Source organism: Chinchilla lanigera, unplaced genomic scaffold (genome assembly GCF_000276665.1).
Source record: "Chinchilla lanigera isolate Chin_1 unplaced genomic scaffold, ChiLan1.0 scaffold00065, whole genome shotgun sequence".
NCBI lineage: Eukaryota > Metazoa > Chordata > Mammalia > Rodentia > Chinchillidae > Chinchilla > Chinchilla lanigera.
The window spans coordinates 12,030,804-12,047,035 of NW_004955466.1; the positions used below are offsets into that span (position 1 = coordinate 12,030,804).

The following is a 16,232-nucleotide window of genomic DNA, read 5'->3' on the forward strand; positions in this document are numbered from 1 at the left end:
TGGCTTTCTAAAGGTAGATCACTGGCCAGAGTTTGAGTTAGGAGGGCTACTCCAGAGATACCTTTTGGAAAAGCACTTTTTTTTTTTTTTTTTTTTGGGGGGGGGCAGCAAACTTCAGCATCATAGAGTGAGTCACAAAACTTGCCTACTTAGCATGTGACATATTCAACCTGTTCATTGAGCTTAATCTGTCATGAAGGGAGAACGACAACTGTGTTCTTGTCAGCAGATGAACTAGCTGCATTCAAAGCCAAACTGGACATGTGGGAGTGACAAGTGAACATTGGTTTTCTGACCTGTTTCAAACATTAGCAGAGATTTTGACAGAGACTGAGCCGGGGCCTTCTTTCTCCCAGCTGGTGCATTCAAGGAAACTTTGAGCATTACTTCCCAGCTGCAGGAGACCCATGAGCTAGGAAAAATATGGACCTGCAACAAATTTGTGAGTAAGCCAGGGGAGTAGACTTTCTGTGCTAGAAGGGGATCAAGTGCTTAGATCGCAAGTGATGATGGCCTTAAAAGTCCATCTGAGAAAACGTCCAGTCTCTATGCATTCTGGATTAAAGTCTTGATTATCCTGAGACTGCCACAAAAGCACTGAAAAGCCAGCTTCTATACCCAGCATCCTATCTTTGTGAAGCACAGTTTTCTGCATTAAAAACGCTAAGAGCTGGGTGTGGTGGCGCACCCCTGTAATCCCAGCACTCAGGAGGCTGAGGCAGGAGGACTGTTTCGAGTTTGAGACCAGCCTGGGATACAAAGTGAGGTCAATGCCAGCCTGAACTGCATAGCGAGACCCTGTCTCAAAAAGACAAAAAAAAAAAAGCTAAGATTATGGAGTGGACCGGGAAAGAGGAACACATTTCAGAGGTCACTGTGCCCCATCTAGTTGCAGAGAAACAAGCTTCTGGCTCCCACTGATTCAACATTACAGTGAACTCTATAATTATTTCATTGTATATTACAATGTGGCAATAATGGAGTAATGGAGATAAAGTACACAATAAATACAGTGCACTTGAATCATCATGAAACCTTTACCCCCTTTGCCTAGGGCCATGGAAAAATTATCTTCCGTGAAACTGATCCCTGCTGCCAGAAAGAGGTCAGGGACCACAAATGTATAGCACAGAGCACTTTTAGGGTCAGTAAAGAACTGTGTTACTGGTTTATGTGTTTACTGTTTATCATTTTTTAGAATGTATGATCCTACTTTTGAAAAAATGCTAACAGTAAAGCCGCCCAGCTCCTTCGGGGAGTGTTCCAGAAGAAAGTGTTGTTACCATAGCAGGTACCAGCGCCTGCCTTGGAAGCTCTGCTGGCAGGTTGGGAGTGGAGGGGAAGGGATTGTCTTGACCCTGGGTGGGCCCAGACTAATGTGTGTGATGTTGTCTTTTTAACAAAAAAGTTTACAAGACATAATAGAAAAATCAAATTTTTGTGTAGTTGTACAAGAGGTTTGTGTTTTATGCTGAGTTTGTGTTTTATGCTGAGTATTATTAGTGCATGAATCAAGAAGTGAAAGGATTATAGTAAGCTAAGATTTATTTATTATTGAAAAAAAAAGGGGGGAAATGTCCCTTTCTTTGAACTAGGAAGTCAATTCAGGGCCTCAGACATGCTAGGAAGCTCTTTCCCATGGAGCTGCATCCCCTGGCCCTTCTAAAAATGTTTCACTTTGGGACAGTGTTTCGCTGAGTTGCCCATGCTAGCCTCCAGTTTGTGGTCTTCTACCTCAGCCTTCCAAGGAACGGGGATTACAGGTACAGGTCACCATGCCAGGCTAATAAAAATATATGAATTTAGTGCGGCCTGTGTGTATCATGGATATAAACGTCCAGCACTGTCCAGTCACGTTGCAGGCCTTCAATTCACTCACCACTCTGCCACACCCACCTTCCAGTCCTGCAGGTTTCATTCATAGTAAGTACCCTGCGTGGGTGTTTCGATTTTTATCTTTTAAGTAGGGTTTCTGCGTTTTCTAGTTGTGCTGTGTCTCAGTGCACAAATGCTCCATTGCCTGCAGCAGTCAGTGCAGCAGAAACCTGGGCTCAGCGCAGGCGACGAGCCGGTACAGGCACGAGGACTCGGGCGACTCACACTGAGGAAGTCACCTGACACTGCATGCCAGAACGTATTCCGTCATTAACTGATGCAGGGCTGGAAATGACAAAATGCCAGGCATGCTAGTCATCAGGGAAATGTAAATGAAGACCGCAGTAGATGTCACTTCACACGTGTTGCATGGCTGTTATCAACAAGACAAAGAATACCGATGCCGGGAGGCTGTGGAGAAAAGGGAACCCTTGGGTGTTGTTGCTTAGAATGCAAATTAATACAGCCATCATGGAAACCAGTTCCGAAGTTTTTCAAAAAATTAAAAATGGAGCTTCTGTATGATCCAGCAGTCCCACTGCTGGCTATATTTCTAAAACAAAAATGAAATCCGTATGCTCAACAGGTATTTGCCTTGCCATGTTCATTGCAGTCATGTTGTAATGGCCGAGGTAGATCAGGCAGATTCCATCGGTGGACAAATGGATAGAGAGTGTGATACATGCTCACAGGGGCTCTCCTCAGCCTTGAGAAGGAAGGCAGCACAGCCCGTCGGCTGGGCCAGCTCCGGTGGACCTAGAGCAGGTTATGCTGTGTGGGAGGAGCCAGGCACAGACAACTCTGCATTTTATGAGATCTCACTCACGGATAGGATCTTAAAAGAAGAGCGCGTGGTGCTGGTGATCGGAGCTGGTAGGGAGATTGCATGGTGTGGAAGCGGTGAGGGGCTTGGAGATGGCAGTCAACAACATAGAATTTCAGTTCAGTAACAGTTTTTTTCAGTTGAAAAGAATAAAGAGCTTGATTGTACAAGTGGCTGTAGTTAGTAACTGTATCACATACTTTAGAATTGGTAGGAGAGTGGGTAGTTAAGTGTCCTCACCACAGAAATAGACAAGGATATGAGGTAATGCAAGTGTTAATTAGCTTGATTTGGTCATTCCACGGTGTGCACAACCATAAATATATACTGTTTTTTAAAAAAACGTGTTTTACCCAGGACGTGCATACACTTTTAAGATTTTTACTGCAGTGTGTGAAATAATTCTGTTAGTTGTGACTGCAGCTCATGGGTGCAATACTGACACTCATTTTTATGTTTGAATTCTTCACTTCCTCCTCCTACTTTGTTGTCTGGGGCAGTAGGCAACACTGTGTAATCTAGGACAGTGATGGCAAACCTTTTTGAGGTTCTAATAATACAAACAGCCCACTGTGGCACGCATGCTACAGGTCCGCCATCACTGACCCAGGTGTCGCCTGCTAGCCCATCCTGGTTTGTGTATGTTCATTTTATACTTCTGTGTGCCTGTTTGTTATATCTTGCAGTCCTTCCTTAATTAACCTGTAGTTCATTGTTAACCTTCTGATTCTCAGTTTCTTTTTCTGTGAAAGGGAGGTAGTGATTTCGACATTGAAGAGCTTGTTCTACCGAGTTAGAGTGCGGTAGAAGCTTAGTAAGTGATTGCCATTTATATCTGTTATTATTTATTACTACATTGTGGATCAGTGTTAAGGTAGCAGACAGATCTTTTGTACTCAGTGGTTTATAAGATCCTTGTTATTTTTCATTTCTTTGAGTTCTGACAGATTAGGATTTGTATATTTGCTTAAGAATTTTGTCTATTTATTATGAATAGTGTCACCATGAGAGTCTTGACTTCGTCGTTTTCCTGTAGATAGATTTTAGTGTCGATATCTAATGCAGTTAGAACAGAGGTACGGGGCTGGGGATTTAGCTCAGTGGCAAAAGCGCCTGCCTGGCAAGCGCAAGGTCATGAGTTCGGTTCCCGGTACCGGAGAAAAACCAAAAAAAAAAAGAACAGAGGTACAATTTTTGGTCATACTTGTGTTCTGTCACATTCAATCGGTTATCTGTTCAGTTGCCATTTTGGCAGTGTCATACATTTCATGGAATTGTTAAGTCCTTACAGTCTCATTTTCTCTTGGCATGCTCTACAATAAGTCTGATCTAAAAAGAAGCTAAGTTTGTTACAGACAACAGCTGGTCATTTTTATTAAAATGCTAAAGGGACTCCTTAGTGTGCACAACTCTTTTTGATGATATTTGTAACATGGAAGTTAGGAGAGGAAGCTTAATGTTGGAATTGATAAACCTACTATGTTGGTGAGTTTCCCATGTCTTTCAATATTATACTGCTTAACAAATGTCTAAAACACTCAAATGCATACATTTATATAGTTTTGTGAACTAAAAAAGTCTTAAGCTGTTTGACTTAAAGTTGGAAGACTTCCTATGATCAGATCCTTTAGAGAAGGGCTTTTGGATTTTACATTAATTTTATAAATGGTAAAGTATGTTGAAGTAAAATGAGTTTTTGTCTTCAAAAAACCAATTTTATTTGTTGGACTATTCATCAGAACATTTTGATATAGAGCTGCCATTGATAAGCAGTAAAATACTGTTTTACTGGAGGACAGGTGCTGGGGACTGAACCCAGGTCCTTCACACTGGGCAAATTCCCCAGCCCATTTTATTTTTTATTTTGAGACTGAGTCTCACTGAGTTACTAAATTGTCCAGTCTGGGCTTAAACTTTCTATCTTCCTGCTTTGGCCTCCCAGAGCACTAGGATTTCAGGTGTGTTCTTCCATGCCTAGCTGAGATTTTTGTTAAATAAATTTAATAGTATTGATTGGTCTTACAGTCTTTATTTTCTGTCCTCCTGCCTAAATTGTGTCATTATCTTTGATACTGTCAGCATTAAGGAAAGTTGGAACCTTTCCAAAATCTTATTTATCGACATTAATACTAACATAAAGAATTGTTTTCAGCTTGATTTATGGTGTCATGATTTGTTTTTGTTGTTTTGAGACAGGGTCTTTCTGTGTATTCCAGGCAGATCTTGAACTTGTGGTGATCCATCTGCCTCAGCCTCCCAAGTGCTAGGTTTACAGGCATGTGCCATTGATGTCACAATTTTTAATTTTTAAAATAGCAATGGTTTACTATACTTGAGCACCCCATACACGTCCTCATTTTTGTTGTACATACTTGGCAGATCAGTGATACAAGTGATGGCGGATGTTGTGTTTGGTCCTGTTTGCCGTTGTGTTTGTGCGTGGCAATCAGTCTCTGGGTGGTGAACAGTGCATAGCACAGCTGCGTTTGTGGAATCAGTGGTGCTTTGACTATGAGCTTCAGGAGCTTTAATTTTCTTACACTGTCTCCTGCATAGGAGACAAGCTAGATATCTTTAGTCTAAGATAAAGAACTGATTGAAGTAGATAAACATGGAACACACTGAGTACCTTGATATAATTAATTTTCTTTAAAATACTTACTCATTAAAAATAACTATGATGTAGCTCAATGGTAGAGTGCTCGCCTACCATGCATGCATCTCTGCTGCAATCCCTAGCACCTCACAAGAGAAAAATAAAAGAAAAAAATTGTGATTTGAAGTGTTTGCTTATGAAACATCATATTCTAAAAAATGCAGGATTATAATTTTAAGATATTAAATTAAGGTAAGTATAATTTTCCTTTGTGGATATTAACTTATTCTGGTAGAATGGAAAAGTGTCTAAAATTATGAAAATTAGGATTAGATCTTAATCATATTTCAGTATATATGCTTTCTTTTGAATATGTTCCTTTCATAAGATATGTAGACATTGTTCAATTAATATACATCATATATATTTGTAGTAAAAATTCTGTCTTCTTCATAATCTTGGATAATCAGGTATCTTCTGAAAGCATTTTATTTTGAAACTATAACTTAGATGCTGAAATCATTGATACCTCCTTCAGAAAAGACTACATGGAGTTCCTTTAAAAGCAGCTTTTTGCTTGCTTTTAGGATTGCAGGTGATTTAATATCATTGCTTTGACACATTGTAAAGCAGTTAGAAAGGTGACTCCATACTGATAGAAATTGCAAAAGTAGATAGAGGCACATATGCAGATTGGGGTAGGCCTTTCACCTGTGTTTCTTTAGTATCTACAGAGTAGAAACTGCAGGTTTTTTTGTACCAGGAATTGAACTCACGACCTCATGCTTGTTAGGCAGGCACTGTGCCTGTGCCACTATCCCCAGCCCAGTATGTTCATTTTTAAAGGTTTTGAAAAATGACTAACAAGTAATAGCTCTTAGAAATATGAAGTTCTAAATACATAGTAATAGCAGCATTCCTTGTGGTCTCGTGTTTAATTTTCTTATTTTTCCTCTCCTGTAGTGTTTGATGATGGTGACGAGAGAACGCTGCGACGGACCTCTCTGTGCCTAAAGGGGGAGAGGCACTTTGCAGAGAGTGAGGTGAGGAGGCACATGTGGGGCTGTGGCTCGAACAGTAGCTACTGATCTAGAAGTAGAATACAAACTGAGTTCATCTGTTTCTTACCAGACCCTTGATCAGCTTCCATTAACAAATCCTGAGCATTTTGGAACTCCAGTAATTGCAAAGAAGACGAACAGGGGAAGGAGGTCCTCACTTCCTGTGTAAGTTTTCCGTACATAGTCTCATTCTAATGACAGTTTTTACAATACTAAAGGGATTTTTCTAGAATGGCTGAGTTTGATCGGGTAACCTTTCCATGGGATCTTGTGTTCTCAGGTTAAACATGATATGCTTGGTGGACGTAGTCTTAATTATTGGCATTATCTTCCCCAAGACTTATCACAACTCACCTTCAGAAGGACTACTTTTGTTTTGAGTTATACTGGCAAAGTCCATGATTAATGTGATGATTTTCCCTTTTAAGTGAGCATATTTTTTTCACCTATTTATTTAGTTTTTAAAGAATTTTTATTTATTTATTTATTTCAGTGTTAGGGGTTGAACCCAGGGCCTTTGCACTGAGGCATATACCCATTCCTTTTTACTTTATTGTTTTAATTTTGAGACAGAGTCTCCTGGAGTCATTGTCATTGGTGGGCTCAAACTTAAGAGTCCTCCTGCCTCAGCCTCCCAGAGTACATAAAAACATTTTGAAGAATAATACAGTGAACTTCCACATGTTCTTTATCTACATTCACTAATTTTTAACATTTTTAGCATATTTGCTTTATCATTCTTTCCATCTATATATAAATTTATTTTATAATTTTATTTTGCTAAACTCTTGAGATGAAGGGGCAAGCATCATGAACCGTTATGATTAAATTACCAAGATACGGATATCAAATTGGGGAAGTTGAATAACTCTAAGAGAATACTGTCACTTAACATGTAGCCATTATTTCAAGTTTTGCTGATTGCCCCAATCACAGCCTTTATAGCACCTCCTTTTCCTCCATGATTCTAGGATCCAGCCTAAGGTCCCGTACTGCATGTCATTTATATAAAGTTCTAAAGTCTTCTGTCATCTGGAAATGCTCTTTAGCCTTTTTTGTCTTTTATGACACTACCAGTTTTGAAGGGTACAGGCATGTTGTTTTGTAGACTGTTCCTTGATGTGGGTTTGGCTGATTGCCCTTTCGTTATTGAACCCAGCTTGTCATTTTTGATACCGGTGACTGCGTAAGTAATGTTGGATCCCTCTTGGTGCAAGCACCTTGTAAGGGTGTGGTACCAGTGGGCTCCATGGTTAGTGATATTAGCTTTGATCACCTGGTGGAAGTTGTGTGTGCCGAGCTTCTAAACCTCAAAATTATCCTTCCCTTTGCAACTTATAAATAGTCTGTGTGGAAATTCTTCGAGGCTATTTCAATACCCTGTTTTTTTAATCAGAGTTCCAGTGATTTTACCATTTGCTGGTAAGTCTTGCCTAAATAAGTTAGTACTATTCTGGTAGCAAAGTACTGTAATGATTTTCTAGTCTTTCATTCCTGCTGCATATGTTAGTTGTGAAAATGTAGGCTTACAGTTAATACTGTTTACACTTGAGGGTAAACCTTAGTTATCTCAGATAAATTATCTAAATAAACCCTCATATGTGTTTTACTGAGATATTTTCATACTTTGGTAGATAAAGTATTATCTAGTGTTTGAATAAAATAGAAGGGCAGTTGTCAAAAAAAGGAAAGATATTTGGCCTTTAAAAAGTAGAAGGGTTGGCTAGGGATATAACTCAGCGGCACAGTGCCTGCCCAGTACAAGGTCCGGAGTTTGATTTCCGGTACCAAAAAAAGGAGACAGGTTGTTGTTTATAAAGAAAAAAGAAAGGAAGTGTGTTTGGCACAGTAGGTATATATTGGTGATGGAATTAGGCTTATCTGTCCCAGCTGATGGATGACAGGAGAACGTGAGTCCAGCTCCTTACTGATTTGCTGATGTGGATTCGGAGTTTGACAAGTAGCTGAGGACCAGTTGTGCAGAGCAAGAGGGTCTCCACCGCTTCAGTTCAAGTCAGAGCAGAGAGGCTGCATGAGGAGCTGAGTTACATGTGTTAGGTCCTAGCGTCGTGATGGCATGTCAGGCTAATGATCAAGTCATCCTGCCTTTCAGTAACGAAGACGAGAAGGAAGAAGAAAGTAGTGAAGAGGAAGATGAAGATAAGCATCGGCTCAATGATGAATTATTAGGAAAAGTTGTGAGTGTGGTTTCCACACCCGAAAGGACTGAATGGTACCCTGCTTTGGTGAGTAGGGCTTCCTTGCATTGTTCATCAACCAGAAAACGTTTGTTTAACAAAATGGATTTTCAGAAACATTTAAAGAGTTTCAAAGTGTCACACAATATCAATTCGCACATCACAGATTTAATAATTGAGAGGTCAGGTCTACAGAATTGTGCTTGTCGCCTCCACTGTCTCGCCGTAGTTAGTCCTCAGCCTCTTCGACTCTCCCTTCAGGAGTCTGTGGGCCCCTTCACTCTGTCCCATTGCCATTTCACACTTTTAGGTTTGCTTAGCTTGGATCCTTTCTTCACTGAGTTCAGACTACATTTCTAGAACTAACTTGTAAAGAGAAATCCTTTTGGAGTACTGATTCAATTGTGGCAGTCCTGTTCTCAGAAATACTCCTTCCTCAGGCATGGTGACAGATATCCGTAGCCCCAGCTCCTGGAAGCAGGCAAGAGGATTGCTGAGCCCAGGAGCTGGAGACCAGCGTGGGTGACGCAGTCTATCTCAAAATAAATGAAGATAAAGTAAAATAAGACTTCACTGTGTCTACTAGTAATGGATATTGTACTCTTTAAATGGATATTTGAAGCAATCCCTACTTCATTTGTTTCCTATTTTGCCTGTAAACTGTATGAAAGTTTTTTTTTTAATTTTTATTTTTCCCAGTACATGTCTGCAGTACATAATGATTATATTCTCCGTGGGGAGTTGGAACATGGACATGTGTATCGTAATCAAGTTCTTTCTTCACTCCCCTCTGTTGCGTATTTCACTCCTCTGAGCCTTCACCTAGTCCTAAATTATTAGTATTCCTGAGGATCTGCAGTGATTTTGACTTCATTCTGAGTTCCCTAGAAGAGAATAGTGCGAGACTGGGGTAGTGTACTGCCCTCTGGAAGTTTACCATACATACCTATGAAATTGCGCGATACTTAGAGATTACAGAATGAACTCAAATGGATTCGGTGCAGGCACTGGGATAGGACAGGGAATAAGTGTTAGGCTAAGTTCACCGAGCTTTTAAAGAAGGCTTTAGGAAGGACAAGTCATAGGTGAGTTAGTAGAGAAGTATTCTTGGCTTACATGGAGAAGGAATGAGAAGAGATGGACGTTATTTTATGACAGCAGTCAAGAATGCTTGGTAGGAGGTAGTACTTGTCCCTACTGGGAATTTGACTATTTGATTTGGCTACTAGATGAGCGTAGGGAAATAGGGAGAAATGAGACCGCAAAGATAATTTGCATCTGGGGCAGAACTAAAAATTTGGAAACCATGCTGCAGAGGATTTTGCAGAATGGCTGAGCTCAGTGTTTAGGAATGTTAATGACACAGCGGCCTACTGGATCCATTGCTCTGGAAGGGAGGGAGGGTGGCAGAGAGAAATTTGAGGCCATGCGAGTAGTTGACAGGTAAGGTGAGCAGGCCTTGAGTTGTGCTGCCTAAGGCTCAGCTGCCATGCTTACCCTTGCCACCTGTGTTCAACGCTTTCTCTCTGAGTTTTCATATTGCCTCTGTCCGTTGGGATCACTGTACTTAAGTATACTTTTAAAAAGTACAGCGGGGCATGGTGGTGCTCATTCGTAATCCCAGCACCTGGGAGGCTGAGGCAGGAGGATTGCTGTAATTTAAGGCCATCCTGGGCTAACTAGTGAGACCCTGTCTCAAAACAAAAACAAAAACTATGTCTCTCTCCAAAAATTGTTATTCAGCGTAGAGTGAAGCCTAATTTTTTGGAAGTGGTGGTCCCATTTTAATGTCCATTTTATTAATTTCATGTTATAGGATAACTGAATAAATATCTAGAAAGTCAGTATGCTAAACAGAAACATGAGATCTTCACTAAGTGATTGGTAAATAATAGGAGCTATTTATGATGGAACTGTTTTTTCTTTTTATGGTAATAGGGTTTTGCATTTATTAAAGGTAGGAAAAAAGGCTTTACGGAGCGAGTTTGGGCCAAGTAGAAGTAGGAAAATAAGTACAGTGTGTAGGGTGAACACAGACCACAGTGGGAGAACACGGTAGCCTGGAACTGTTTCTTATAAAATATCCATGTGAAGCAGGACAGTTGGAGGACTGAGGCAGGAAGATCAAGAGGTCAAGGCCAATCTTGGCTACCCAACAAAATCTTACCTGAAAAAAATCCATTGGATAAGTTAGAGGACCCAGAATTGTTCCTTTAAAAGATACTCATTTTCTGAGCAAGGGAAAGAGGAAGCAACCAGTTGTTTGCTGTGTATTTCAGGTAGTCTCGCCCGGCTGTAATGATGACATCACAGTGAAGAAGGACCAGTGCTTAGTTCGATCATTTATTGATTCTAAATTGTGAGTAATGAATTACTTAATGTTACATGGGAAGAATAAAAGTGGAATCGCAGTGATCGACCCCCTCCACCAAGACTTGCTTTTGTAAAAGTCTGATCATTTATGAACTGAGTTGATATGATATCTAACATGTTTTGACATTTTGTAATGTAGGCTGTTTTTTGCTGATAAACTTTATATAAAAACTGGGCAATACATGAAAATAATATTTAAACCATGTTTGCTTGTTTATTTAAATGTGGTATTGAATTTTTAAAATTTGGTACAGAGTTATTTTTATCATGTATACTATTATGAATTGTAGAATTTATTTTTAATAGAATTATATGACTACAATAATTATCTTGCCTTTTTAAACTAAAATCCTGGCTTTTAGAAACTTTTTCCCAATATCATCTTTGTTTTAACAAAGTAAAAGCCAGGAGTGGTGCCGCATACCTGTAATCCCAGCATTAAGGAGGCTGAGTCAGAAGGATCACTGCTAATTTGAGGCAAGCCTGGGCTACATAGTGAGTTCAAGACCAGCCTGAACTACATAGTGAGACTCTGTCTTAAAAAAACAAAACAAAATTAGGGCTGGGATGTGGCCCTGTAGTAAGAGCCCTTGCCTAAGCCTGTACAAGATGATAGGTTTGATCCATAATATACCCCCTTTCCTCAAAAGTAAAATAAAATACATATATTTATTGAAGTATGATTCACTGTAAAAATTAATACCATGATATACCTTATAATGGTAAAAGGATTTTACTATGGTGTTCCAGTAAATGGTTTTTTAAACTAAAATTAGTAAAAGTTAAGAAATATTGAACATGAAAGTAAGCATTATTGACCCATGTGTGGTAGTGCACATCTGTAATCCCAGCACTTGGGAGGCCAAGGCAACAGGAATGCCACAAGCTTAAGGCCAGTCTTGGCTACATAGTGAGTTCAAGGCCAGCCTGAACTACATAGTGAGACCCTGTCTCGAAAAAAAAGCAGTTTTGTCTCCAGGTGTTGAAGTCATCACGCTGATAGAAGTTACCCCATACTGTCTGCAGGAGGGTTGTGTAGAATGAAGTATTCCAAATTTGATGCTCTCAAAATTGAATGTCCTTTGAATATCCAAACTTTCAAGATTAAGAGACTGTCTTTTCCTCTATTTCCTCTAACCTTTTATTAAGAAATCAGATAGTCAAAACAGCTTATAGGCAAAATAAGTTTTAAGTTTTGAGGTCGTTATGTTTTATGGGTTAACATGGACTACTTGAGTGCTGATTTTTATTTAATAAGTGGTTTTCCTCCCTTTTTATTCTTCTCTTTAATTAGTTATGCTATAGCAAGGAAAGATATTAAGGAAATAGACATTCTCAGTCTGCCGGAATCTGAGCTGTCTACTAAACCAGGTAAAACAAAGACAGATCAATCCATTATTTTATAATATTGCTCTTACGTGGGGGCTGGGGATTTAGCTCAGCGGCACAGCACCTGCCTGGCAAGTGCAAGGTCGTGAGTTCGATTCCCAGTACCAGAAAAAGACAAAAAAAAAAAAAAAAAACTGCTTTTACGGGACAGCCGTAAATAAAGTAAGACCTAGTATTCTCTGATGCCATTTTAGCTGTAAACAGGGGTGCTAACCACTCCTATTTGATGGCAGTTTTTTTACTGTTTAGATAAAATATTTGATTTGTAATTTATAGTTTTAACTTTCTGTGTTTCATCATCACAGTTTCTCTAACAGTATCCCCACTTACTGTGTCATTTTATAAGTGGCGGCTGGATTTGAATTCAGATCTCACTCTTTTAGGGTTGTACATTTTCTATAGCTCTGTGCTGTTAATTCCATAACAACTGCTGAAGTACATTTTCACTCTTAGGGCTACAGAAAGCAAGTACCTTCTTAAAAGCTAGAATTGTTCCTGACAATTGGAAAATGGATCTAAGTGAAATCCTCGAGTCATCCAGTAGTGATGATGAAGATGGCCCGGCAGAGGAAAACGATGAGGAGAAGGAAAAGGAAACCAAAAAGGAAGAAGAGGAGGCGGTAGGTATAATTTTCTGTGTGTAACAAACAAACATTTTAATGCTCTCTAGTACAAGTAATAACCTTCATATATTTTCCTTCTGTTGAGATTCTCAGTTTGTTTCTCCATTGCTGATTTGGAGGTTGAGGATGCTGTGTTTTGGCTCTTAGCGAAGTGTGTCAGTCAGGATTAATGTGCAGTAGGGGAGAAGTCACAGGCAGTGCTGGGGGTGGAGTTCGTGGTGCAGCACTCAAATGTGCACGGTCTTGGGTTCAACCCCTTCCTAGAAAAGGAAGATGAAATTACAAAGAAGTACTTTTCATCGGTCAGTAACTGTTAATATCCTAATTTAAAGATGAAGTCAGTGAGATTCAGAAAGGTTAAATAACTTTCCCAAGGCAACAGAACTGCAAGGTGGATAATGGATGTGAACCCCGGTCTGCTTTCTCTTAACTTCAAAACCTTTTTTGAAGGTAAAAATTCTATCCAAACTTGATGCAAATTTCATTAGATAAACATAGAAAAGATTAAATTGTATTTTATAAGTGCAAATGGTTGTCTTTGTAATACTGCTGTGTCATTTAAAGTATAATAATAAGAAATAACCTGTGAAATGCACGTAAGTGCTTACCTGAGTATTGTCTGTTTACTCAACAGCACTGAAATTTTTCCACTATATTTTTGGTTTTTAGGGGGTGAGAGGTTTGGGGCAAAACAAAGAAAACATACTGAGAGAGAGAACCTATTTGAGCATGGAAAATATTTGTGTGGAAAAAATTTCACATACTTGCTTCTCTTTTACGTACGCAAATGGGAATTTATGAAAAAACACAAGTGTACTTGTGTGTGGTGTACGATAGACGCTATTTCTTCCCTTTTACTTCCCCTGCAGTATTTGGTGTTTTACACTCTGAAATCAGAATGGCGGTTCATACTTACAGGCTGCCTACAGAGTTACCATAGTAACGTGCTGTTGGTTTTAAGTGAGCATGCTCGGAAAGACAGGAAGGTTTAGCAGAGGCTTGGCAGGTTGCCAGTGGAGGTTTGCCAGATGCTTTGAAATGGGCTGTCTTTCTTTTCCTTTCATGTAATGTCTGATTTTTATGTGGAAGAGAATGTAAGTAGTGCTGTAGAACCCTGCGGATGCTATGTCCTAAGAGGGGAAGCAAATATTTGCAAGTCAGACTGAACAGTGTCCAGACCCTGTACTGATTAAGTAGAAGGGGAATCTAACCATTTTGCATTTGAAAGAAAATGCAGCATATAGGTAAGAATTTTGTGTGTGTGTATACTTAAGTTACCATTTTGATTGCCAAAATGAGGTTAAATAGGAATCTTAGGTATCAGTGATGTGGCTTGTATGGTAGTCCTCATAACCAAATGTAATTGTTTCTTGTAAAAAGACAGTAGGAATCTATTTTTAGACTACCAGAGGATGAGGGCTATTTTTTTTGAAACATGACATAGATTTTGGAATGAAAATGATAATGAGACAGTTTGGCAAATTTGGGATTTAAAGGTTGAATATTAAATGTGATTTTTGTATTTTATCTGTTTATTTATAGATTATATATTTTCAGGGTAAATAGGCCACATTTTTCAGGGTCTGAACTGCTGTATTCTGTGGTTTAGCTGTTGTTCTTTAAATTAACATTAATTAGAACCTTACATTACCAAATATTGAAAACAGATTAATCTATTTAATTTTGCTAATACTTTTAATTGGTGTCCCTTGCAGAATGCATTTCCCTACCTTCCCCAGACCCTGAAATTTTAAACAAAGAGGGTGAAAAGAGCTTTGTAGGAAGTTGTAGAGTGTGGCTGTAAAACAGTAAATAGTGCTCCTATTACAGTGATTAATTTTGTAATATTAGAATGTTTTATTCAAGCTGTGAGTAAACATTAATAGAAGAAAATGAAGAGCAGAGGCAAAGCTCTGTTATGTATTGTTTGTAGGAAATAGTAAAGACATTTTAAAGGGTAAAGACATAAGGATATTATTGTCTAAAGAGGTATCACTTAAATTGTGAGCCTGTGAAAATTAAATGAACCAGGATGCTTCTCATCTACTGAAAAATAACAGTAAAAATTACAGAATTTAAACACGAGCTTACATGATTATTTTAAATTATTTTTCACATGGCCAGTTATACAGCGTATGCTTTATTGAATTCCTTGGTACAAATTAGTTCCTCCTTTCCTCTGGCCATCCAAGTGGGTTTCCTTGAGTGAGATTTTGGTTGCTTTAGAAAAGAATCAGCTGCATTTCTTGCTCTTGGGTTTAAGATTTAGTTGCTGAATCATTCTAACTTGTTTTGATCAGTAATTTTTTAAAAAACTAATACATAGATAAACTGAAGAACACTATCATCTGTTAGAACAGAGAGGTGAAAATGAGTGCAGCATAAAATGAATAATCTGATCCACCAGGGCCTACCTGGCTTAGTCATTATGGGCCTTAGCCACAGAAGTGAGGTTAAGCTGTTGTATTACATTACAGATCCCAAGTCTCCCCAAAATGTAATGATGATACAGATTTCCGGAAGGTTCACTGTTGCTTCACAATGATCAAAATGACGTTTTATAATATTCTCTGAGCCATTATGAAAATACTGCAGCTTGCTCTTCAGTGTGTGTAGCACAGCAAGCAGTTCCATGCAGGGGGATCATACAAGTGTTAGACATCTCTGCAGTGGTAATTCTGTCTGCTGCTTTAGGTTCGCTCATGTAAGAAAGAATAACAAGGAGACTGGAGACTGCAACTTTTCATGAAGTAGCATCTTTTTCTTTTTTTACTTAATATTATTTTGAATTCTGAAGCATTTGGTAGTTCAGGGTATGAGTACAAGAAATACATTGCACACTCTTATAGCTTGGGAAGAGACAGGAACTGACAGAAAATAGGTCCTGTTTATATTGATTACTTTTAAATTTTGACTCATTGATTCTTAGGTTGAAAAAAAATCCCTGGAGAGTACATTTATGATATTACTTTAATGTATTGGTTACAAAAAGTTTATATTAGGAAAAATATTACTGCATTTTTAATTGAAAAGACCAGGTAAATACAAGTAATGGTATCAGTTATTTATTTCTGGCATGCATTTCCTTCGGATAAGTATAGAGGAGTTTTTGAAATAAATGGGTGGTTATTTAGATTGACTATCAAGGGGAATTTGACTAGTCTTAGCTTTTTAAATCCTTATGTTTTACTATAAGTAGACTTATGTGTTGGGTACTTTAAATAATTTTTTATAATTTCATATTTAGTAATGAAAGCGCAGAATTTAGTGAAATTTTTACAAAAAGTACTCTTT

At 38.7% G+C, this 16,232-nt stretch overlaps 1 protein-coding gene across 2 annotated transcripts in view; it reads left to right on the forward strand.

Moving 5' to 3' along the window:
- Arid4a (AT rich interactive domain 4A (RBP1-like)) overlaps positions 1-16,232 on the forward strand; it is a 70,080-nt gene that overhangs the window by 13,216 nt on the left and 40,632 nt on the right. For both annotated transcript variants that reach the window (XM_005399213.2, XM_005399212.2), the window contains exons 6-11: positions 6,258-6,337; positions 6,426-6,520; positions 8,469-8,601; positions 10,833-10,912; positions 12,221-12,297; positions 12,769-12,935. In XM_005399213.2, coding sequence (XP_005399270.1) covers positions 6,258-6,337; positions 6,426-6,520; positions 8,469-8,601; positions 10,833-10,912; positions 12,221-12,297; positions 12,769-12,935 — 632 coding nt within the window. The remainder of the gene's footprint in view (positions 1-6,257; positions 6,338-6,425; positions 6,521-8,468; positions 8,602-10,832; positions 10,913-12,220; positions 12,298-12,768; positions 12,936-16,232) is intronic.